The sequence below is a fragment of the Anoplopoma fimbria genome, unplaced genomic scaffold (genome assembly GCF_027596085.1).
Source record: "Anoplopoma fimbria isolate UVic2021 breed Golden Eagle Sablefish unplaced genomic scaffold, Afim_UVic_2022 Un_contig_13651_pilon_pilon, whole genome shotgun sequence".
Lineage (NCBI taxonomy): Eukaryota > Metazoa > Chordata > Actinopteri > Perciformes > Anoplopomatidae > Anoplopoma > Anoplopoma fimbria.
In genome coordinates this window covers 19,966-45,880 of record NW_026554432.1, presented here as the reverse complement: position 1 = coordinate 45,880, position 25,915 = coordinate 19,966, and the positions used below count along the sequence as shown (strand labels likewise).

The 25,915-nt window shown below is 38.7% G+C and overlaps 1 protein-coding gene across 1 annotated transcript; it reads left to right on the top strand.

The window, feature by feature from the left end:
* Positions 1 to 493: 493 nt before the first annotated feature.
* LOC129088620 (neuronal membrane glycoprotein M6-a-like) lies at positions 494 to 25,915 on the top strand. The gene is made up of 7 exons (XM_054595956.1): positions 494 to 530; positions 9,686 to 9,878; positions 10,511 to 10,667; positions 18,431 to 18,584; positions 23,110 to 23,186; positions 23,321 to 23,386; positions 25,763 to 25,915. The coding sequence occupies exons 1-7, from the start codon at positions 494 to 496 to the stop codon at positions 25,913 to 25,915; spliced, it is 837 nt and encodes a 278-aa protein (XP_054451931.1).

The following is a 25,915-nucleotide window of genomic DNA, read 5'->3' as shown; positions in this document are numbered from 1 at the left end:
TTTTTTTTTTTTTTCTAACTTTAGCTTGAGGTCAGTACTCAACTGTGCTTCAACAGCAAAAGGATTTTATCTCCTAAGACTTATTTTGTCAATAATGATAAAAAAATTAAATTTGACTGAGTGTAAATGAAATAGCTTTATATCAAGATGAATTATATTGGATTTTACTTGGTTTTCTGTATTTGATACAAACATGATTTAAATCAATATCTGTATATAAAGCTAAAGCTATAGATGATTAACAAAATGGGATGATAGAAATACCAACGAGGCAGTGCGAAGAGAGAGAGAAAGAGAGAGAGAGAGAGAGAGAGCAGAGAATTAAAACTGGGACTTCCCTGAGCCTCCATCATCTACAGGGATAAAAAAAAAAAAAAAAAAAACACACTGACACACAGCCTCCCACACACAGGCACGCACACTGTGCTGAGAGCTAGCAAGGGGCTTTAAACAGCTTCACACTGTAGAGACAAAGGGACTGTAACTAACCACAATGGAGGAAAACATGGATGAATCGCAAAGCCAGAAAGGTAAGAAAGAATAATAATTTGTTTATCTCATTTGTCTTTTTGTATCAGCTCTGCCTTTTGTTATGTTCATCCTTTCCTCTCGCTATCATGGGATTCCTTTGTGTATGTGTCTCTTGGCAGAGAGACAGAAGACAGCATACATGTCCTGTGGAAAAAATAAATAAATAGATCTTCGTCAGTACATTTAATTGCCACAATAGCCTGTTTTCCCTCATCATTTCATTTCCCAGAAGAAGTGGAACGATAGGCTTTGAATTTTAATCATGCCATCTAAATGTCTGCTAATGATAATAACACAGATTATATAACCCTATTTTTTGTGTGGTTTTTTTTAAGAAGGGATGTATACATAAGCAGGTTGTTTGGGTTGATGGTGTGAGAGGAGATGGCAGACACTGGAAGGTTGGTGTTGTTTTGGAGACTGTATTGACAGATGGATAGACAGATGGACGGATTGATGGATGGATGGAGGAGTAGGTGGGAGTGGCAAGGGGGGAGGAGAGGGGTAGAAGAGTGTGGGTCAAAACCTTCAAAAGAAGTCTAAGTGGTTCAGTGATTGATGCCTGCATTGGGATTTTCTTTGCTGGCCTTCATTGTTGGTGCTACACGCTTGTCCAAATGCCCTTTCTGCTCCTTTTTCTCTTGCTCTGTGCATGTCTCCCCTCTTTTTCTGCTGTCTGTGTCACTCCCTTCCCTGTCCCTCCATTTTCTTCACATCTCTCTATCACCAGCTCTCTCACTTTGTGTTTTTTTCTTCAGTCATTTATATTCACTATATTTCCAACTACATTCAGCCGGTCTCTTTGCCTTTTTCAGGTCTCTGCTTCTTGTTTTCTCTGTCTGTCATTTTCTGTCTCTAACCCTCTATTTTGACTCGCCATCTCACTATGTCAGTTCCCTCCCTCTCTTTCCCCACCTTTTGTTTTGTCTGTTTATAATCATACACATTTAAACATAGGTAATCTCTCGCTGTATGTTTTTTTTTCAGATAGCATATTCATGTTTCTTATCGCATTGTATTGTTGCTGTCAGCGTAAAAAATGGGCGTGTCCTTTTTCTTCATTTACCTTCAGTCTGAAATCAGTCATATTGTTGCTGCTTCAACTGATTCAGAAATGTAAAGGAGGCTGGATCTGTTTAATGAAAAATAAGCAATTATTTGCATTTATCACACTATTAACAATTATGAACACTGTATCCATGGTAACATGGCTATTGGAATTGCATCCTGCTGTGTGATAGGCGGATTCATGTATTTTTTTCTGGAAGGAACCTGTTTAAGCCAATCAGAAAGCCAAATGGGGACGCATGATGTTTCAAACAAACATGAGTTTTTTATTAAAGCAACGTTTTCTTTTTTTAATTTTGTCACCAAAACATCTTCTGTTGTTCCTTTCTACTAGTTCCCATCCCACATCTGCATCATTCTGTCCATTGTCATTGCTTCCTTCTTACATCCTCTTTTGCTGATAAATGTGATTTTCCATTTCTAATGTGGTGATGCACAGTTTCTTATCCAGAGAATGTGTGAAATTGTTTTTATGTCAGGAATCTGGTTTGGGTCTTAAATTAGTTTAACAGAAAGTCTAACCCATTATCTTGTGTCACAAAAATAAAAAAAATTCTAAAGTCTGATTAGTCTTCTAATTATTATACAGCATAGTTATAAGCTTTGCCTTCGTCCAAAATAATGGTCGAAATTTGAGTAAAAAAATTATCTTGAATTAGTTGATCAGTTGAAAATTTAATTATACAACACAGTGTGGATGAAACGTTATCCTAACGAGAGTGTTGAATTTGTCTTATGACTAAAACTTTGTGTTGCTGATTGTGTTGAATAAGGTTTTTTTTCCACTGGTTACCTGCAAATAGATCACATAAATTGGGCGGATAAAAAATAAAGTGTATGCTGTACAGGATTTACATAATGGATTCATTTATACTGTATATTTACAATACATTGTTAACTTATGTGTGTTATGAGTGTTACTTATCGATAGTAATTGTATTACCTACAGTAGACAGTTGTTGGCATGCCCCCGCCTTGGAGAAGCAGACAGGACTACCAGCACTGAAGCACAACATATTTTAGCCACCTAAAAGAAAGGTCCACCTAAAAAAAGCAATATCAGTTAAGTTTATGCCATATTTTGAATGTCATCCGACAGGGAAATGAATGATACTGAAACATAATTATAGGATTCAGCTGTGGGCATGTTATCTTCCAATCGGATGAATGAAAGTTTGATCCCCAGGGTTCGTCCAGTCCACATGTTGAAGTGTCCTTGGACAAGGCACTAACAACTCCTAAAGGTTATGACATTTGTGTATGAATGTGCATAAATTCATTAATTTCAAGTCCTGATGCCATCAGTGTGTGAGTGGGTGAATGCTGCCAAAGCAAAACAAATGCAAGTTTACAATTTAAGCTGTTGTTAAAAGGAAGTTCCGTCTTTTTAAATAAAGCATAGCTCACTTTCAGTTCAGTTCCTCATCAGAAAGGCCTGCTGACGGCAAGTTAAAGCGTTGAAAATATTTTAAATATAGTGTATACTTAAACGGATATTTAAACTTTTAAGTTGTGTCTTTCTTTTAAGTGGCTAAAATACGTTTTCCTGCTGGCCCATGTCCACAGCGGTACATTGCTTTGCTCCCGGGCTGGCAGCTGTCTACTGTAGGTGATACCCTGACTAACGATAGGTACCTCATACAACCTTATTTCAAATCACCCAAACTATCCCTTTAATGAATTGGCTGGAGATTGGCTCACTCTAAGCTAAACACATGTTGGTGGTATGATGATGGTATGTACTAGTGTGTGAATTGCTGGTTTATCAGGGGGCATCTGATCAGGATGCCCCCTGGACGCCTCCCTTTAGAGGTTTTCCAGGCACGTCCAACTGGTAAGAGGCCCGGGGTAGACCCAGAACACGCTGGAGGGATTATATATGTCGTCTGGCCTGGGAACGCCTCGGGGTTCCCCAGGAGGAGCTGGAAAGTGTTGCTGGGGAGAAGGACGTCTGGAGGACCCTCCTTAGCTTGCTGCCCCCGTGACCCGGCCCCGGATAAGCGGAGGAAATGGATGGATGGATGGATCAGGGATACCTGCAGAAGAGGAAATAATTACTTGCCAAGGACCATTTGAAATATTCATTGCTCATTTATTGTTGAAGTCAAACGAAGTCATACAACTTGAAGTGGACTTTGTGTATTTGCCTTATATCCATTTCATTATTATGACCACTAATGGAAAGGAACTTAATAGAAAGAGGAATAAGTCAATACAAATTGACTTGCAAGCCCACATAGGGTGTGAGGGGAAAGAGCATGGGAGAGAGAAAGAAGCAGAGGAGGAAGCCGTGGCAATATTGTGCTCTGCTGTATCTTTCTGAAGCAAATTCATTGCCTTCAAATTACATGAAAAACTAAAAAAACTAGCTCATCCAGAGGTCCAATCTGCTGCCTGTGAGTGTATGGCATTTACACACTTCGGGCAGCTGGCTAACTGGGCTGTATTATGACCAATAGTGGGTGGAAGAGGTTAACACAAACCTTGATTGCAGTATAATTATTACTTTGCTTGTGGTTGATCTGTCCAACCAACTCTTTGATCAAGATATTTCCAGTTTCTGAGTAGCCTACCATGACATTTCTTGCACCAACACCAGCCAAAAAATGTCCCCTCATGCCTAACCCATATAATAATATAATGGGCAGATTGCTGTGCAATTTACTGAGCACATATTGAATACACTATCAAGTGTTTTTCTCTATAACCATTTTTCATTTGGTTATAGAACCATTTTTCTATATAAGATAATTTCTTGATTGTAATGATCATGCGTCTTTCCCTCTCCTGCAACCATCAGATCTTCATCTGCAAGGCTCAAGGACCAAATATATGTGGGTGAGAGGTTGGTGATGACCTTGTTGCTGGGATTTGTGTGCCTTTTTAGATGTTTTCTTTTTTTCAATACACAGATAGAGACAGAAACCTACACTACGCACTCTATCAACCATAAATGTATAGTTTTGTGACACTCTCATTAGCTGTGACACTGTATGAGCTTGCGGTATACTGTATCTATACTGTTGTCATGGAGTAATAGGAGCCTTTCCAGTTTGTCTATGGAGCTGCTCAAAAATATTATTCTGTGGATGAAATCATCACTATATTTCATCTCTCTGTCATTCGGCCTAAGGAGAGAGTGGTTCCAATACTCCAATAACTATATTGGAGGGGAATATCTTGCAAACTATTTGTAAGTTTTATAATAGCCTTCTGTGTTTTATTTGCGTTGTGTCCCTTTATGGTCTGAAATGGTGTTTCAGAGGCTTGCTAGGAGTTCTGTTCTGAATACTTGTGTTTCAAAAGAGCTGTGTGAAACTGGTAAAGTCAATGCAGAATAGCCCCTTTAAGGCAAAAAAATTGAACAAAGTGTGTTCTGTTTGCCCACTTTGTGTATTAGTAGGTTTACATGTGCACAGTCTACTCAGGTTAGATTGCAAAAGGATCCACTCATTTCAGTACAGGGTTTTTCTGTTGTGAGTCTCTTTTAAAAATGGAATATTTATGAACACTTGTAAATCTGAGTTTTGAGAGTTTGCTGATTGAACAGCAACCTTTGAAATACAAAAAAAACACCTATTGACTGATAAGTCGAAAAACTGAAATGTTTTTTTATTATTGCCCAATCATGATTGCATTTTATTTTGGCTGGTAAACATGAGCAGTACACAACCGTTCCGTTTGTGTGCCCTTTTACATTATCAGCTGATTAATGCTTTAATGACTCCTGTTGACAGCCAGCTTGAGAATTGTCTGCCTGTCTGAAATAAAAACATCACTAAAATGTGATTGGTCTCGCGAGTCACTGGGGATTCCCTCTCCTACTGTTTCTTACAGCTGTTCTGTTATCCTCTCTTTCTCATGATTGCTGTAAATCTTGATATGTTGGCAGTCATGCTAAAGAGGATGGTGCTTATTATTTAAAAATGATAGAAAATAGCAAGTAATAAATGGTGATGACCCACTCCCTTATAAATGTTGCAGATACATTAAGGTGTTTTTGAACAATAGGACAGCAAATGGATTCTTGTTGTAAGAGCACATCTTCATAAATAAAGAAAACATCCACACATAGCCGTTTGTGTTTAAACAATTCCCACTTTTAAACAGGTCAAATCGTCTGTCCTGTGTTTAATGCCCTAATACAGAAATATGGCGAGGATTATAAAATGATTAAAATTAAGGACACATTCAAAAACACTTGCACACAAAAACAGGCAGTGTAAAAAAAAAAAAAAAAAAAAAAAAAAAGGAACTGCACAGTCATACACATGCAGTTATGAAAATATCTCTATGCAAGACACGAACACATTGCTCAAAACTCTTTCAAAAAACATTCACACATGCTCATAAAAACACATTTGCCTTAGAGTTGTTGCTATGATGTGACCTGAATCTGATTCTTTATAAATGGCTTTTATGGCATTAAGAACATGAAATGATTCAGGCGTGTGTGAAACAAACCAACTGTAGAATGTAGCGCATGCACATTTTTGAAATTTTGAATCTCTTATTAAATTGAGTCAGTTAGGGATAAATGGTACCTTCCTACTGGACATAGCAGACATTTTTGTTCCTCCGTATCTGGCTCATATTTTAAAGAGAGGCACATTGAAATTCTACATGGATTATTTCCACAAACTAAGACAATCAAGAAGATTGAGGCTGACTTTGTGTTTATGTAAATGGCTTTCTGTGGGTTCAATGCTGTGTGTGTGTGTGTGTGTGTGTGTGTGTGTGTGTGTGTGTGTGTGTGTGTGTGTGTGTGTGTGTGTGTGTGTGTGTGTGTGTGTGTGTGTGTGTGTGTGTGTGTGTGTGAAAATGTGCATTAGTGTGACTGTAACGCTCGCAGAGCCGCACTGTTGCCATGACAATGCTACAGGCAAAGTGGGTCAGCAGGCTCCTGCCACACCCCTGTTGGCATGGCAACAAGGCTGGCCGTTAAACCTGAGCAGCAAGATGACTCACACACAGGCACACACACACACACACACACACACACACACACACACACACACACACACACACACACACACACACACACACACACACACACACACACCAGAAAGAGGGGGGTAGGAAAGCGTTGTTTGTGTGATTGTATTTCTGTAGGATTGCTGCTCGGTCAACATGAAGGCTTCGGTGAGTCCTCATGGCTGCATATTAGGTTATTTTAAACAGTGTGTTCAAGCCGATATGGATTTCTAAAGTCCAGGATGGAGACCTTGAAAGGAAGCAGTAGTTATTAAAGCTGGTTGTGATAGGCAGACATATCTGTCAAGCAAGGAAAGAAGCCCCAAAACATATATGCATCGAGAACACTGTGATTTGTACAGTAACTGGCTGGCAGCAATTAGCAAGCAAGTTACTGTAGGACATTTCACAGTAAGTTTACTGTAAAATTACCAATAAAATACCATAGTTATTTTTACAGTAATAATCACAGTACCTTCATTGTAATTATTTTGAAAACCACAGTACTGTACTTGTCATCACAGTAACAGTGTACTATATTTTTTTAAACAGCAAAGCTTGAACTACTGTAACATCAGCACTGCATACATTTTAATACTGTAGATTAACACTAAAATAATTATATACTGTTAAATTAAGTTTGTGTCACCAAAAGTAATTTATTTTCTTCCTGGGCTGGTGTCCTCTTCCCTGCAGTGGAAGAATAAAAAAATGATGCGTTAGCCATTTGCATAACAAACACAATATGTTTTTTTACTCAACAACACTACATAAAAGGGGCAAACGGTCCCAACAACAACCTCTGTTCTGTGTAACAGTGAATAAGTGCTACATAAACTTGAACTCTAGAACAGCCTGATGTCTTTATGTAAAAACAAAACAAAAGTGCATCTTTCCCAAAAATATTTCAGCTAAAATTTTTACGGCCTGTATCTACTTCAATCATTTCGGATCATACAGTCCTGCTGAAGCTCTCATTCTCTCAACAGGGAAAAAGCTAACAGACCAAACTTTGTGGCTGTAATGCACTCACATGGACCACTAAATACCACTATATGGGTAGCAATCTGAAATATCACTAGTTTACATCCACAGCTGTTATTATGGTATGTCTACATTGCAACATATTTCAGTAACATTATTGTGAAAATCTTGAGACCAAAAAGATTTCAATGAACACATTCATCGCTAAGAACAGGGAGGGGAATATCAAAATATGTTGGTTGTTGAGTAATCTTTTAGCAAAAAGACGAGTACTTGAGTATACATGTTAAAATACGAAGCAAAAAAATAATTGATATGTGCATGACATTTAGAATTACTTTTACTCATAGTACTAATAAAAGCCCTGCTTGCTTTCCTATATTTTTTTAATGGAGAGTAAAACTAAAGTTTGCTGTTTAACAAGTAAACAGCCCAAATATACAAAAATAAAAAGCATTACAGCTGTGCTGCTATATCTAATCCCACCAATGAGGAGAGGCTACAGTGTATGTGGTTTCAGATGGAACTTCCAGGTTTAAGTGATGGCTCTAAATTGTTTTGCTGCTCCATCTCAGATAAGCAGAAGCAGTATGCTTTGAGTAGTATTTTCCTAGTCGAGTAAGTGGTTACATAAGTACGGGAGTGCTGGTTCCCATCGCTAGTGAGGAATTTATAGCTACTATTTTGTATGAAATACAAATCTTTTGCAAAACTGAAGACATGCCTCATAAAAACTAATAATATTTCTGAGAACACAATCTTTTTTATTTAAGTTGCATCATGTAGATCATGAAAAGCGTGTTATGTGAAAAAAGACCTCTCACAGAGTTAAAGGGTCAGTTCAAAGGACAAATAAACATTTCCCAGCAACATTTAGGTTTTAGTTTTATGTGAGTGACCTGGAAAGATTTTGATATTCTTCCACCTCCATATTACAGTGGAAGTGGATGGAATTTACTCACAGCACTGAAAAATGTATTTCAATAACTTCAACAGTTACATCACATGACAGAAGTTATGTGGTTGCTCTGGTTTAATCAGATAGTTTTCAAAAGGAACCATATATGGATTTAAATGGTGCTCTAAAAGCATGTGTGCCTAACCTCTGTAATAAGTGCCCAACAAGTGTGATTTGAACAGCTTAGGTAGGTGTAGCCAGTTACTTCCCCACTGCTGAATGTATATATGTACTGGACACAGAGATGAAAGTGAAATCAATTGTCTCAGCTGACTCCGGGTAAGATGGCACAAAAAAGTAGTAGTGTTGCAGCTGCTACAGATTGATGTATGTCTCTGATAGTGTTTAAGTATGTATGTATACAAGCTTTGTGGATTAATTAATATTACTGTGTTCTTCATAGAGGAGATAAAGGCTGCTATATGAACAGAGCCGGAGAAATATAAACATAAATTCATAATCACTAAAATCACAATAATGAATACACGTCAGAATGTGGTGAAGAAATGTTTTGTAATACTTTTTTCTCCATTGTCAATGGGGCTAAATCTTAAAGACTAAAAGTCATGGCGAGGGGAATGATGCTTGAGCCATTGATTTGAATTACTTCCTCTACTTTGTAAGAAAGATCTGTTTTGTTGTGGGTTGACTGTTTAATTTGTAAATTTGTTGTTAAAAGCTATGTTACTCTTTCAGAATTGTTAATCCTACAGAACTTGTACATACCATATATCATTACCATTGTGTGGGCGGCTGTGGCGTAGTGGCGAGCAAGGTAGTTCTCCAATCAGAGGGTCGGTGGTTCGATGCTTCAGCAGTCGATGTGTCCTTGGGCAAGACACTTAACCCCAAGTTGCTCCTGAAGGCTTGCCATCGGTGTGGACTGGATGATGAATGTTAGTTAGAGTCTGATGGTGGCACCTTGATGGTAGCCTGTCATCAGTGTGTGAATGGGTGAATGATATGTAATATACTACTGACTGTAAGTCGCTTTGGAGAAAAGCGTCTGCTAAATGACTGTAATGTAATGTGTATACACTTAACATGTTAGGATATATTAACATTCGGTCGACTGCTATTCAGTTGCTGTTCAACTTTATTTATTGATTTCATCATACCAAATGTTAAGATGCTGTCAACCTTATAGTTCTGTCTTTTGTGAATGTAAAGGCTGTAAGGAGTGCTGTGAGCGATGTGTTGGCAGTCTGCCCTGGGCCTCTCTCATTGCTACCATTCTCCTCTACATGGGTGTGGCCTTGTTCTGTGGGTGCGGCCATGAGGCTTTGAGCGGCACCATCACCATCCTACAGAACTACTTTGAAGTCATCAGAGCCCCAGGAGAAATACTGGATGTGTTTACCATGTGAGTGACAAATCTTTCACCTTTATTTCTCTTGAAGATTAAAGCACCTTACCTGTGAGTTTTCATATTTCAGCACAATGACTTCGTGTTGATTTGCAATTACATGAGATTCCACTCATGTCAAACATGACTCATCACAGTGAGAATCAACTGACAAACACATAACTTCTAGGTACATTCCTGGTAATGTAGTAGCTTTTTGTCCATCACTTTTGAAACGGCCATTGCAGCCTTTTGGGGGCTTGCTAATAAACACACAACAAACTGTCCATATGACTCAGTAGATTTAGATTATTTTTCTGGCATGCCACAGATCAGACATATTGAAAGCCTATTTCCGCCAACATTAGCTTATAGTGTGTTTTTGTTTCTCATAATTGTTTTAAATGGAAATAAATAGTCACACAAATGTGAATACAAGTTATCTGACAACACATGTTTTCCAAGAGGAAAAGTGCAGGTAGTCCCACCCAATGCCAAAACCAACCCCCTAACCCAGATCTGGACTCATCTTCCATCTTTATCTCTGACTTATATTATGCCTACAAATAGCATTTCACGATGCAGTCTAGCATGAAATATACAAATACTCATTAGTAACTGGCACTGTGTGTGTGTATTTTTCCCCACAGTATCGACATTCTGAAGTACATCATCTACGGCCTTGCAGCTGGATTCTTTGTGTTTGGAGTGCTGTTGCTGGTTGAGGGCTTTTTCACCACTGGAGCCATTAGGGATCTCTATGGGGAGTTCAAGATCACTGCCTGCGGACGCTGCCTGACTGCATTCGTAAGAAATCTTTGCAAACAGTAGATTTAATTTGATAAAGTGCCATTTTAAATTATATCGTTACACTTTCAGATAGAGTGCATGTTTTGGGGTAATTTGCAGTAACTGATCGTTATTAATGAAAAAGGATATGTATTAAAGGATAAGGCTAGTTATATTATATTTAATCATAGATTGCCTTTTGTCAACATTACTGTGAAAACACCAAAACCAACAGTGAATTGTTAATCGTACTAACAAGTATTAAGGGGTGAATCAAAGCCTAGTAACTCTTCTTCCTCTATGCCATAGAGCTCCATTGTTGTTAAAAACACATTGATGTGCCACATTGTTGCACTAATTGACATGTTACATCATTATCATGAAGACAAACAGTAGTTTACTTTGACAATACCACGTAAACCATCCTGCTGCCAGAAATACTCATTGGTGCATACAAATGCAATGTTTCCTCCCATTTGTTGGATAAAACTACAACATTTTCAGGTTAAATCAGAGAAGTTATACCCCTACAATGTAGTCATTTAAAAAAAAAAAAAAAAAGGCAATATCTTGTGATATACCAACGTGTAGGGGATAGCTGGTTACAAGCTGCAAATATTATTGATTTAACATGGAATCTCTATTTAAAGAATTATGGATATTTAACTAAGCAGTAGTTAAATATAAACAATTAATTAATAAAAAAGCATTGTTCCTACATTAATACTCATAAGTATGCAATTAATAAAACATATTTATTAATGTTTTATTCTTGATTAATAAGCTCATCTATAATGTGTTTCATTATTCTATTTTCATACTTTATAAATGATGTATTCCCCATTTCTAAATTAAGTTTAATGTCAATTACAAACCAATTAATCATGAGTTGTTAATGGTTCATGAATAATTTATGAATTCATGGGTATAAAGTGTAATGATTAAGATATTATTTAGATGTACATTTATGCACTAATTTACAGATATAATGATTTAGACGTGCACTAATGGTTAGGGGGGGTTGTTAAAATATGTTTTGTAAATGTGTATTAATACTACAATTCATGATAAATTCAGGTAGTTATTAGTCGTTAATAAAGTATTTTGTGTGACCCTATCTAAAGTGATGACTATCAATTCCTTACAAAGCATTTACAAATGACACTGAAAGTGATAAAGTACATGCTATACACTTTAAGAAATTCCTTCAAGGTCATCCTTGAGTTCACCTGGCCTCAAAGCTGTCATGTGTTCGTCAGTTGTCATCATGGTCACCCGGTGTCTTTTCATGGTCCTGTTCAATCTGCATGGACTAGGTCATTTCACTTTTATTGTGTTTTTAGTTTATTAAGGGAGTCATACACATTGATTTACCATGGAAAAGAGTAAAATAACTGTGCGGAACACATTACTGTTACACCGTCAATGTTACAAATACTGTATTAAATATGAATTCTCAATAACGTAGGCAAGTCAGCGGTGCCTTTCAAAAAAAATAATTGTACAAACTCCCATGATAACACATTACCTTACGGAAGGAAATCTGTAAAATAATGTTGTACTTTCTGTAAAGTAATATTTTTTCTATTTCTGAAGTAATATACTTACCGATAAAAAACATAATCACTTTACATCAACATGCAGGTTTTAAGAAAAAAAACATTACGTTCTGTAATTTTAGATGCATTTCTTCATTATCAGAAACGGGAAAAATAAATAAATAAAAAAATCACAAAAATATTACGTCTCATTTGATGTAAAATAAAATGTTGAATTGATACAAAAACAATAAATTGCCATTAATAACTTAAATTATGGTTAATTAATTAATGGCAAACCTTGACATTTAATAAAAAAATATTTTTTTAAAAAGTGCAACTGGACAAGGAATATAGTGCAGCAGATTTATTTGTGAGTGGGACAAACAGCAAACAAACAGGCAGGATAAGACTCAGTGGGAAACAGGCAGGGGATCAGGCAGACGGAAACCAGAGGAAGCGGAGGCTAAACGCGTGGCCAGGGACAGAAGGCTGAGTCGTTGACCGGGGCACAGGCAAGGCAGGGAAGTCCAGACAGGCAGGGTCGGCAACGGGAAATCAGTCCACGGGAAATTGCTGGAAGGTCTGACATAAATGCAACGAACGATCTGGCAGCGAGTGTGTGACTGAGTGGGGTTTAAATACTGCAGGGTGTAGGTGCAGCAGAGTGAGCAGGTGAGAGGGATGGTGCTGATGAGGTGGGTGTGGCAGACAGGTGCACTGCATGAAGCTGATTAGGAGAGTGAGGGAGAGTGTGGTGAGAGAGAGGGGGCTGGGCTGTGAGCTGGAAGTGGAACTGGGAGTGGCCGGAGTGAACTGAGAGAGAGTGACAGGCAGGTGAACAGAGTGAGACAATTAGGTGAGTGAGACAGAGTGACAGGGAGTATGGAAGACAAACTGTTACACTAAGTACATATCATTCCTTGTAAAATTCTTTTTTTACAGTGTAGCATTAAAAATATATTTAAGTTTGCGTTTTAATTTAAACCAACTCAAAATGTTTTATGGTGTAACTACACCATAAAACATTTTGAGTTGGTTTAAATTAAAACGTAATACTCACTTAAAAGAAAGTCACCTTCTGCCTTGAAAATGAAAGTTAACTCAACTTGAATATAACCTTTGTTTCAACTGAGAAAATTAAGTTCATTAGGTTTAACCACAATGCTCTAATTGTCTCAACACAGTTTTTAAAGTTGTCAAAGTTGACGGATCTTGCTGTCGCTTGCTGTTTCAACTCAATACTGTGGGTTGAAACAAAGAAATATTTTACATTATTGCTAAAAGAAAACAGCCCTTACCTCGTTGAACAAACAGATATTTCTGCATTATTGTAGCACACAGTTTTAAGTTTAAATATCTCAAATATGTGTGACTTGTTATTTCAAGTTAAGAGGATTTAAATACCAAATTTGTTTCAACTTACATTTACAAGATAACTTGAATTGAACTTATATTTGCAGGTTAACTTGTTTTCTTAAAACTTCACAGTGAATTCTTACTTCCGTTTGAAAATAGGGCATTCATTAAAAAAATATAAATAGGGTTTAACAGATTGTTGCTGTATAGTCACATCCCACAAGTGGAGGCATTTGGGGGGGACAGGCGTTGGGGTTATCGACAGACAGATAAAGAGAGAGACAAAATGTGGGGTTGTAGACAGACAGACAGAGAAAGACAGAAGGTGGGGTTGTGGACAGACAGACAGAGAGAGAGAGACAGAGGGTGAGGTTGTAGACAGACAGACGGAGAGAGTGAGACGGAAGGTTTGATTGTAGAAAGACAGACAGACAGAATGTAAGTTTGTAGACAAAAACAAAAAGAGATAGACAGAAAGTGGAATTCTAGAGAGACAGACAGAAAGAATGTATTCTAGACAGGCTGAAGGTGGGCTTCAAGACAGACAGACAGACAGACAGACAGACAGACAGAGAAGGTGGGGTTGTACAATGATCAAAATGTAAGATAATTACAAAGGTCAATTTTTTTTTTTAATTCAACAAGAAAATGTTGCATACTGATACTGATACTAATTTTTCTGTTGAAAAGACATTTAATAAACTACTCTTGTCAACTATTTGATATTTGATTTGTTGATTGAACGTTGCAATGCAATATACATTTTTTTCTATCCTCTACATTGTGCTAATAATAGCATATAGTCATTTTAGAGGCTCACTAAGAAACCACATCAACATTTCTTAGTTGAAAGCCAATATTGCCACTCCCGGTGAAATATGGTCTAAACATGAACGTTTAATCGACCTCTAAAAATAGTCAGTGAAAAAACATTCACTTTTGAACCTTTTTTTAACGTCTTTTAACCATAACCGTATTTGAAACGCCTTTGAAATTTTAAAATGCTCACATTAAAATACGTAGCAGTTTACATACGTAGTCATACTAACACACAAACAGTTTCTACTTAAAGAACATACAAAACCATGTGACACAGGCTACAATTAATTCGTACTTATTAAACCACAATTCAAACATGTTTTTTTTTATACAAATACAATGAAATAGACTATACATGATTGACAGTGTAAACAATGACAGTATCTCCCTTTCCTTCATTAAATGTCGTCGTCAAAGCCAACCAGGAGCAGATTTTAGATGGTTTGCCATAATTAAGTTGGACATCTGTAAATAAAACTCTTTTCACGGGTGACCTAAATTGTTTTCTAAACATGTTCACTGACATATTAAATACTGTTACATTGTAAACTTTTTGTATGTTGCTGTATGCCAAACAACAACGTTCTCTTAGTGTTTGCACATCACTTTGTTGTACTAACTTCCTTCCCATCCCAACTGTTTACAGCCCCACTCGCTTTCTGTAGTGTATTTAAGATGTGAAATGGCTTAAAAACTCAATTTTATAATTATGATGTCCTGAAAGCATCTTGTTGACAGCACACAGTCAATAACCAGACTGAAGCTGGTTGAGAAGATAGCGAAAATAGGTATTAGAAGTTGAGACTGAATTTAATCCAGTCTTAAACTAAAAATTAACGTTGGTGCTCACCTGGATCTTAAACATGCCTGGATATCAGAAAAGTTATGAGTTCTGACAAATGGTCTGACTGTTTGTCTTTCTCTCTCTCCACTGTGACTTTTACCAAAGGGCGTTTACACAGTTTTCATCAATAGTGTAAAATCAAACAGCACCCAGGCTTCTTCATATAATAGATTATACCAAAATAGGCTCAATTCAAACCCTAAAGTTTATTCTCTACTAAAGATGTTTTTTTCCCATGTTGAACAGTTCACTCTGAAATTTCTCCTCTACTCTTCCCGCTTTGAGTCAGTCAGCACTGACTGTCAGAGCCCTCCCACACACTCCCCGAGTTTGTTTAGAGGCATATACTTTGACATGTCTGTTATGTCACAAACGCTATTCTATTTCTTTGATTCTAAGGCTTACATTTAAAATCGTCTGCAGAGCTACTCTCAAACACTTAAGCCCAGGCAAAATGACCTGTCGACACCGCTGGTCCACACAGGAAATACAGTCTTACTTGTGCACGCATTGTGATTGTCATGGAAGTGCAAAGCCGCGCAAACCAAAAATGTAAGGGCCCGATCAATGCTGCTTATAGCTTTAACATTTTTGGGTTTACCCCTATCTTTGTTTTTTGGTATTCATGAGACTTATATTTTCTTAAGATGCATTCATGGTTTTTCTTACTTCTAATTTAATCTTTATATAATATCTCACTGCTCAATGTTTTGTTGCGTATAACAACAAATAAATAGATCACAAACAAAATATTGCGCAAATGCCCCTTTGTGCTTAAGGATGAACTGATTAGAATTAGGTGGTCAAAAGTCAAGGTCACTGTGACCTAACATCTGTCACATTATCATTACTTAAAATTTGGCACAAATTTTCATTTGTCATCATTATGCAGGACAGGCTCCCCACAGTAACAGCCCTTGCCTTCAGTTGGTTTAGTGGTATCATATGATGTTGCTAAAATAAGAGTTGTAAACACTATTGTACGCTTTCATTCTGGCGACAGTAAGGTGAGTTTTATCCACAAGATAAATGTAAACATCGCTGAAGTGAAGCTCTGGCAGGGACGTGGCGGAATTACAGTGGGGCAAAAAAGTATTTAGTCAGCCACCAATTGTGCAAGTTCTCCCACTTAAAAAGATGAGAGACGCCTGTAATTTTCATCATAGGTATACCTAAACTATGAGAGACAGAATGGGGGGAAAGAATCCAGGAAATCACATTGTAGGATTTTTAATGAATTAATTGGTAAATTCCTCGGTAAAATAAGTATTTGGTCACCTACAAACAAGCAAGATTTCTGGCTCTCACAGACCTGTAACTTCTTCTTTAAGAGGCTCCTCTGTCCTCCACTCGTTACCTGTATTAATGGCACCTGTTTGAACTTGTTATCAGTATAAAAGACACCTGTCCACAACCTCAAACAGTCACACTCCAAACTCCACTATGGCCAAGACCAAAGAGCTGTCAAAGGACACCAGAAACAAAATTGTAGACCTGCACCAGGCTGGGAAGACTGAATCTGCAATAGGTAAGCAGCTTGGTGTGAAGAAATCAACTGTGGGAGCAATTATTAGAAAATGGAAGACATACAAGACCACTGATAATCTCCCTCGATCTGGGGCTCCACGCAAGATCTCACCCCGTGGGGCCAAAATGATCACAAGAACGGTGAACAAAAATCCCAGAACCACACGGGGGGACCTAGTGAATGACCTGCAGAGAGCTGGGACCAAAGTAACAAAGGCTACCATCAGTAACACACTACGCCGCCAGGGACTCAAATCCTGCAGTGCCAGACGTGTCCCCTGCTTAAGCCAGTACATGTCCAGGCCCGTCTGAAGTTTGCTAGAGAGCATTTGGATGATCCAGAAGAGGATTGGGAGAATGTCATATGGTCAGATGAAACCAAAATAGAACTTTTTTGGTAAAAACTCAACTTGTCGTGTTTGGAGGAGAAAGAATGCCGAGTTGCATCCAAAGAACACCATACCTACTGTGAAGCATGGGGGTGGAAACATCATGCTTTGGGGCTGTTTTTCTGCAAGGGGACCAGGACGACTGATCCGTGAAAAGGAAAGAATAAATGGGGCCATGTATCGTGAGATTTTGAGTGAAAACCTCCTTCCATCAGCAAGGGCATTGAAGATGAAACGTGGCTGGGTCTTTCAGCATGACAATGATCCCAAACACACCGCCCGGGCAACGAAGGAGTGGCTTCGTAAGAAGCATTTCAAGGTCCTGGGGTGGCCTAGCCAGTCTCCAGATCTCAACCCCATAGAAAATCTGTGGAGGGAGTTGAAAGTCCGTGTTGCCCAGCGACAGCCCCAAAACATCACTGCTCTAGAGGAGATCTGCATGGAGGAATGGGCCAAAATACCAGCAACAGTGTGTGAAAAGCTTGTGAAGACTTACAGAAAACGTTTGACCTCTGTCATTGCCAACAAAGGGTATATAACAAAGTATTGAGATGAACTTTTGTTATTGACCAAATACTTATTTTCCACCATAATTTGCAAATATATTCTTTAAAAATCAGACAATGTGATTTTCAGGAATTTATTTTCTCATTTTGTCTCTCATAGTTTAGGTATACCTATGATGAAAATTACAGGCCTCTCTTATCTTTTTAAGTGGGAGAACTTGCACAATTGGTGGCTGACTAAATACTTTTTTGCCCCACTGTAAGTGATTGAAATACAGCAACAGGTGCTGTCTATAGATCGCAAGTGCCCAAAACATACAGTTTGATCTGATATCTATGTTTTTCTTCAGTTCAGAGGTATGTCAAACATTCATGGATTGAAACAGGAGGAAAATTGACCGGCTTGTGTTGCGTCCCTACGGAGAATACAGCGCTAACCGCCATGTTGGTCCGTTCTTTTGCCCTCCAGGTCACCGCGCAGTTCACGTGACAGAAAACTATGAATTGGGGGTGGTTCAATCCCCAGCTCTGCTAGTCAATGAAGACGTTTCCTTTTGCAAGACACTTTATCTCAAATTGCTCCCGCAGGCTGCTCCATCAGTTTATGAATGGGTATGGATGATTAGTTAGAGTCCTGATGGGCAGGTGGCACATGCCATGGTAGCCCCTGCATCAGTGTATGAATGGGTGTGAGTGGGTTAATGATGACATGTATTCTAAAAGCACTTAGAGTGGTTTGAAGACTATAAAAGTCTAATTACTATATCTGTCACTCATTATATATTTTATCTGTTTGCAGTTGATGTTCTTGACCTACCTGTTCTTCCTGGTATGGCTTGGAGTAACAGCATTCACCAGCCTTCCGGTCTTCATGTACTTCAACGTTTGGTCCATGTGTCAGAACACCAGCTTGGTGGAGGGAGCAAACCTCTGCCTGGACCTGCGTCAGTTTGGTTTGTGCTATTTCTGAAATAGATGGAATGATGTGTTATATCTATCTATTGTAATGTCAATATTTATCACTGAAATACTGAGTACATCTCAGCATTCTCTAGTGCAATGTTCTTACAGTTATAACAGCTGACATCCTATACCTTCGGTATTTTGGGCAAATTCCCAAATCCAGTAGTAAGAAAGAAAGACATAGTTTATCTGATAAGAGAGACTCAGCGTTGTATATAGAATGAGAAAAAGACAAAAGCATCTATCTCTCTTGGCTTTCTGACTTCAAGCTTGGTCAATAATTACCTGCTCAGCATTATACTTTTACTTTGAAAGATCTCTTAATTGGTACAGTAAAAATGTTTGATTTTCTGTACAAGATTAGTCAAAGATGTCCTGAACACGTTTACATTAGTCATGTCTGGAATTATTGAGAAAATTATTTTTATAGCACCTTAGAAATTCCGAAATCTGCTTTTTTAGTGCTCAAATGTAGGACTTTTAATTTGGAAAATATCTTAATTGGTAGAGTAAAAATGCTTGATTTTCAGTATGGGTGGAGTCAGAGATGTCCTGAAAAGAAATATATCAGTTATTATCTGGAATAATTGAGAAAAAATACTTTTTATAGCACCTCAAATAATCAATTACTTGATATATCCTGGTACAAATTTAGGAGTTTTACTTTGAAATATCTCTTAATTGGTAAAGTAAAATTGTTAGATTTTTAATTTGAGTGAAGTCAGGAGGATGATGGCCAAGCTGTCATCCCTGATGAACAACACCTCCCACCCCATGCAGGACACCCTGGCAGCTCTGTGCAGCTCCTTCAGCCACCGGCTGCTTCACCCCCGGTGGTGAAGGAGAGGTCCTGCAGGTCCTTCCTTCCTGCTGCTGTCAGGCTGCACAACCAGCTCTGCTCCCAGCAGACCACATGACACATGACAATAAAAACACTGTGCAATAATAGTTAAAATAGTTTTTTTCTGTCTGTAAATATTATATTTCAGTTATTGTGTTTTCTACTGTTTTTATTGCTTATTTATAATACTTGTTTTTTTTTATTTTTTATTTTTCATTTTATTATTTTTATCTTGTCTTTCTTTACTATGTCTCTTGTGTGCACTTTACTCTATGCTGCTGTAAGCCTGCAAATTTCCCCGCTGCGGGACTAATAAAGGATTATCTTATCTTATCTTATCTAAGTTTGGTGTGAACCAGGGTTTGTCGTTGTTATAGTTCACCCTGGTGCTTGATGGTACACAGCTGTCTTCACAGAAGCTGATGTATGATCTCACAGCTTCTGTGTACTCATCCAAACTGTTGGTAGCAATCCTGAAAACATCCCAGTTTGTACAGCCTAAACATGCCCGAGCCTCCATAGCTCTACGTGGTCAGTATCCACCTAAAACTCCAAGGGACTGCATGATAGGCCTCGCTTACTGTGCTGTAAAAGTCATCAAAGTTTTCTTCTCTCGTTGGGCATTTAATAAACGTCGGTAATTGGGGAGTTCATGGCTGAGGTTACCTTTGCTAAAGTCGCCAAGGACAATAACTAAAGAGTCCAGGTTGGTCCTCTCCAAACACAGTAGCGTGCACTGTGCCTCCTGCGCGTTGGTCCGCGGTGGAATGTAAACACTGATCAGTATAATGAAGCAAACTCACAGGGGGAGTAGAAGGGTTTGCAGTTAATGATAGTTAATGATTCCAGATCAGGAGAACAGTGATGCAGAATCACTGTCACCTCGTTACACCGGCTGCTGTTGGAATAAAAACAGATTCCTCCACCATTCGATTTGTTGGAAAGCTCAGTGTTACAATCTAATCTTAACAGTTGGAAGCCTGAAGTACACCCTGGACAACCATTCATGTTGCTATATATAAGAAGCTAAAGAGAAGGCTGCCCCACCAGGTGTTTTAAACAGGCCCTATTATGCTATTTTCCGGGTGCATATTTTTTATCTCGTTACAGTTACATCACGTTTATATGCGTTAATGCTCATAATCCTCCTTGTTTTTCTCGTCCTGGCTGTCCTGCAGCCCCTATTCTCACCCTCTCTCTGAAACGCTTGCTCCTGCCTCCAGAAAGCAAAGTCTGCCCTGATTGGTCAGCTAGCCCGCTCTGTTGTGATTGGTCAAAGTTTTGCATACATCAGAAATGTCCCACCCCTTACAAACAGAATTCAGCCCCGTCTTCCAGAGCGGTTCAAAACACTGTTGAAGCTGTCCTTGGCAAAATGCAGCGAACGAAACATTACATTTTCGTTGTACTGCTCTTGTAAAGTGTTAAAAATTAAATGTAGTCACTTTTTCTTCATTTCTTCTGCCTTCGGAAGTCCAAACAATGGACATTTACCGTCTCAGAGCAGAGCACAGCGTCTTCTGGACACGACGGCCGCAAAAAAAAAATTCCTCCGGAGCTTCAGCTCTGTCTCTCTTTTGCTGTTTGAGGGCGGGCCAAACTAGCCGTAAGGAGTTTTACGTCACTTCTGTAACATTATGACCTCATAATGTTACGGAAGTGAAGGAGAATTCAGGCAGCTCAGGAGCATTGTTTCTGAGGGGGAGAGTAACTCCTTTTAGGCGTGGACTTCAGGTTTTACACTCTACAGACCATTTACATGTAAAAAAGATATATATAACACACACTTAAGGAGAGGGAAAAAGTGGAAAAGCATAATAGGGCCACTTTAATATTTATTCATACCGTATGGAAGACACCTCAAAAACAGATAATATAAAAAACTTAAAACTGTAACCTTGCTTAGGTTAACTATAATTGCAGGGCTGTATTACATGAAACTGCAATAGCTTTATCTAGGTCAAATAAAGTACAGGGGAGGTTTGATACAGTAACAATAACAATACAGTAAAATAATACAGTTAATATTTAAATGGATTAGCCTGCATTCCACATACACAGCAACATATCTTCTTGGTACTCAAACATCAAAAGGTTGATAGTCAGTGTGACAGGCCTTGTACAGTTAGGTGCACAAACATCACTACATTAATGCAAGAAGTATCTGTACCTCATTTTCGTCAGGTACACCATTAAAAATGAAAGAGGACAGACTTTAACACAAACAGGACATTTCCTGCTATGACACAGTAATCATTTAGGCTAGAGTCAATTGAGGACACTGCCTGTCAAGCAATGAAAGAAATAGAAACCTTTTTGAGCATAAGTAAACACCAGACCAAAAAGGTCAGATATGAGGTTGAAATTAAATTCTGGTAGACTTACACAATTCATATCAGACAATTCATATTATTATTATTGAATAGTAAAAAAACGTTACCCCAATAATATAACAATAATTGAATGATATCCCTTTCAAAGAACTGTGCAAATGAAAGACCATATGCCTATCCTTGCCATGTTCTTTTTTGATCCTGACTTGAGACCAGCCTTCAAGCTATCAAGTAAAGTATCAAGATGCTGCCCCGGCAAAAAAAAACATGGATGTAGCCATGAAATCGAGGTGTTGGTGACAGTTCACTGGCTTTCCTGTAGAGCCTCCTACAGGTTCACTGCAGTCATCTTTGCCATGCCACTAGCCACAGTTTGCAGTACTGTCCACAACGTCATTGTGAAATGATGACCATCATCCACAGAATTATTCATTACCCCAAACCAGAGGAGATGGAGGAGGTTGGGGCCGGCTCTGTTTGCCTTGCTGGCAATGAGGCATTCTCCTGTGCTATCGGTGCCATAAATGGGTTCACATGAGGATTCTTCCTCCTGCAGAGCCACAGAAGAGAAATAAACAGAAAACTTTTCCCCAGCAGTCACACTACCGACCTCTATCCCTTTGTCTGTGGGTGTGTCCCTTGGCTCCTAAAAATAGGTTATCACTAACTACACAGTGAACAGTGAATTGAACTACAAAGACAGCACTCTAGTTCAACGTTAAAGTAAATTAAACTATTCAATTATGAACTTTAACTTTGGCCTCAGCCAAACCAATTTAACATTACCTGTGAACAAATAATAGTCTCTGAGACCAAAGATTGCCGGTTAGATACACCCAAGATGAATCATATCTCATGTTTAAGCACTACAGAGATATCAGCGCCAGTGGCAATTTTAAAAAGACTAAGATAAGGCTGTTCTCTGCGGGGTACCATGAGCGCTGAAAGGTTACGATGAGGCTTACTGGTGATCCCAATAGCAGGACCTCCCATCTCCAAGATCGTCTGAGTAAATTCTCAAGTAGTCTGAATCTTGACAAACGACCACAGATCTGATGCATAAACAACTAACTTATCGCACGAAAAGAAATCCTAAAACTACAATCTGTGACAACACTAGTATCTCAAAAAAGTTCAACTTACAGTTGTGTGTTTTTTCCTCCACCTGACCTAAACGTCTGTTCATTTTATTAATTAAAACCAGATACTTTTTCAGAGCTGCAGGAAAGTAATATCCAGTAGTATTCAGTTCATTCATCAGCATTCTTTCAAAACAACAATAGGTGAAAAAGATGGGCAGAGAAATGAAGAACATGTGTTTCTAATATTTCTGTTCTTCAGGAGTGGTGACCATCTCTGATGAGAGAAAGCTGTGTACTGGTTCTGAGAAGTTCTTCAAGATGTGTGAATCCAATGAGGTAAGAAAAAAATGAGGGAAGTTTAAAGAAATATGAAGTGATACAGATAACAAATATGATTTGTGACCTTTTTTCAAAACAAAAAGCAGAACAATTTAAACTCAACCAAAAATGGCTTGTGTTGTTTGTTACAGCTGGACTTAACCTTCCATCTATTCGTGTGCACACTGGCAGGAGCAGGAGCTGCTGTCATCGCCATGGTGAGGACCATTATTCTCATATCTGATTGGCTATGGGCCTTGAGTACTAATTGCCACTGATTGGCATGACCTCCAACCTGTGGGACACCTCACAATACGAAAAAAAAAATGCTCACAAAGCTCACTGAAACAGCTCTTGTGCTCTAAACCCGAAATGTTTACTGCTGTACTGAATGTGTTTTTTGGAAAAAAATCTGTCTTTGGAAGATTTGCATTTGTTCCCCACTACCAATACTTTAGCCCCGCCCCCATCGTTACCCATGAAACATTTGTTGTCGACACCTAACCTAACATCTGAACCAACAAAGTTGGAGCGGAGGACCAGATCTTCTTGTAATTAGGGCCCAAGCAGCGACCAACGGTCGTAGCAGAGGACCTATTGTCCTTCTAATGTTTTGAATTTTAGTTATTATAATTATTCTTGTATATCTTTGAGCACAAAACAAGGTGCTCGACCTACTCCTAAATTATTGGTAAACGACTGCAGCTTGGCAGCTTGATGAATTACGATCCTTTGCCATGAATGAATACACTTTAAAACATTACTCAACCCTGCATGGTCAGATCTTTTTGAAATGTTTGATAAAACTCCAGGCCTGAATACATTTATAGGGTCAATTTTGAATTATAGTTATAGCGCCACCTACTGATAACTTGATGTAATATAATATGCCATTGTAAATCAAGCTGTTGCTACTTGACTGTACTTGGTTTACTCTGCCCCAAACTTGAAATGCTTGATAAGAACCATGCCTTGAGGACTTCTACATGCCAATATTAACTCATGATCATAATGCCACCTAATGGCAACCATATTTCAGTATTTCAGAAATACAGTGGCCAAATAACTGAGGTAAACCAGACTTTTCATGCCAAGGCCCACAAAATAGCATTAGCTTGTGGCCGGTGCCCGGTAGCTGCTCGTTACATGTATTGGGTCTTTTTAAAATAAACTTCTGTCTTCACCACCTTCAAGGGAAGCATAATTTCATGTTGAGGTGGCTTTGAAACACAGGAAATTCTTGTGTTTGCCTTCCAGGGAATAGCCTACAAACACAACAGGCATTCATTTGGCTATACCCTTGCCCGCCTGAACCTTTAGCAGAAATGTGGACAAGGCACTGCGGCCGCTGCGCGACCTTTGTATAAGGGTTTTTCTTTTATCTGGACAACCTCATCATCATGGCCAAGTCCAGAGAAAATGCCCAATGTTTTATACGGCCCAATTCTTCGATACGTCCTAACCAAGTCGGGGTTTGCTATCCACTGGGAGAACAGCAGCCCTCTACCACATTACAGGTGGAGTATGTAGGGGTTGTACTCGATGCATGTAGGCTGGGGGCCGCTCAGTAGGAACTCAACAGCATTTTTGCGTTTATTTGATAGTAGACAGTGTAATGAGACAAGGTCACCCGCTGGAATCAAACCAGGGACGTGTGCGCCTTACATTTGCAGAGTGTAAGATCTGGCCACATGCTCAAAGCAAATAGGAGAGAGCATATTACCTCTACTACTGGGTCCATACAATCTAAATTTACAGTCGTCAGTTATTTTAAAAAAGCTAACAAAGAACTAACAACAGGGCAAGGATACAGACAGTTTGAGTTTGGTCTGATGGTAACTTTATCTGCAGCAAGCTCATATTAGCTGATATAATACCCAAGTCTACTCTGGCCTGCTGCTTACGCTTAAGAGTTGATTTAATGTGACCAGATCCGTTCCTCAAGTTTACAATTTTAACACTAATGCTTGTTGATACTGTGGGGGATTATTTTAAACTGCAGGGTGGTGCGAATGCTAAAATTGAGATATTTTTGTCCAGAAGTGGGCTGAGCAGCCCTAGTGTGGTTAGGTTGCGCTCTTTTTTTTCACTCTTTTATCTACTCCTTATACAGCCCAATTCATCTCGCTCCTTACTAAGTTGGGGTTTGTCATCAACTGGGAGAAGAGCAGCCCTCTCTTTTATCTACCTTTCCCCCCTATCAGGGAATTCCAAAGAGTGTGTATTGTTGATGCACACTATTGTCCTGAAATGCAATGCACATATGAAATATTAACAAGTGACGCCAATCAGCCCGACTTTTGTATCATTTCTGTTGGTACAAAACAGTTTAGTTTGTTTTTGTTTTGTTTGTATAAAAGCAAAAAGCAATGTACTGTGAGATATAAACAGTTGTGCACCTGGTATGATTATCATTCTATCAACACACATAATATCTAGTGTTTAAGCAGACTTTGTCCAAGCTCTAACTGTATCTCATTTATGTACCATTTGGGACTAAAGGTGACAGTATGCCCAAAACCAACTAGAGGATTTTTTTCTGGTTTGCTTCATATGAACTTGAATCAACCTTGGCTTTTCCTCTCGTCCTTCAGGTCCATTTCCTGATGGCTCTAGCTGCTAACTGGGGCTATTTGAAGGACGCTAGCCGGATGCAGAAGTATGAGGACATCAAATCGAAGGAGGAGCAGGAGCTGCATGACATCCACTCTACACGCTCCAAAGAACGTCTCAATGCCTACACATAA

Bases quoted from the DNA above. Each gene is read 5' to 3' on its own strand.
- LOC129088620 (XM_054595956.1), top strand. From the start codon at position 494: ATGGAGGAAAACATGGATGAATCGCAAAGCCAGAAAG. The intron at 531-9,685 runs GTAAGAAAGAAT...GTGAATGTAAAG, and splicing joins TGAATCGCAAAGCCAGAAAG to GCTGTAAGGAGTGCTGTGAG. The intron at 10,668-18,430 runs GTAAGAAATCTT...ATCTGTTTGCAG, and splicing joins GACGCTGCCTGACTGCATTC to TTGATGTTCTTGACCTACCT.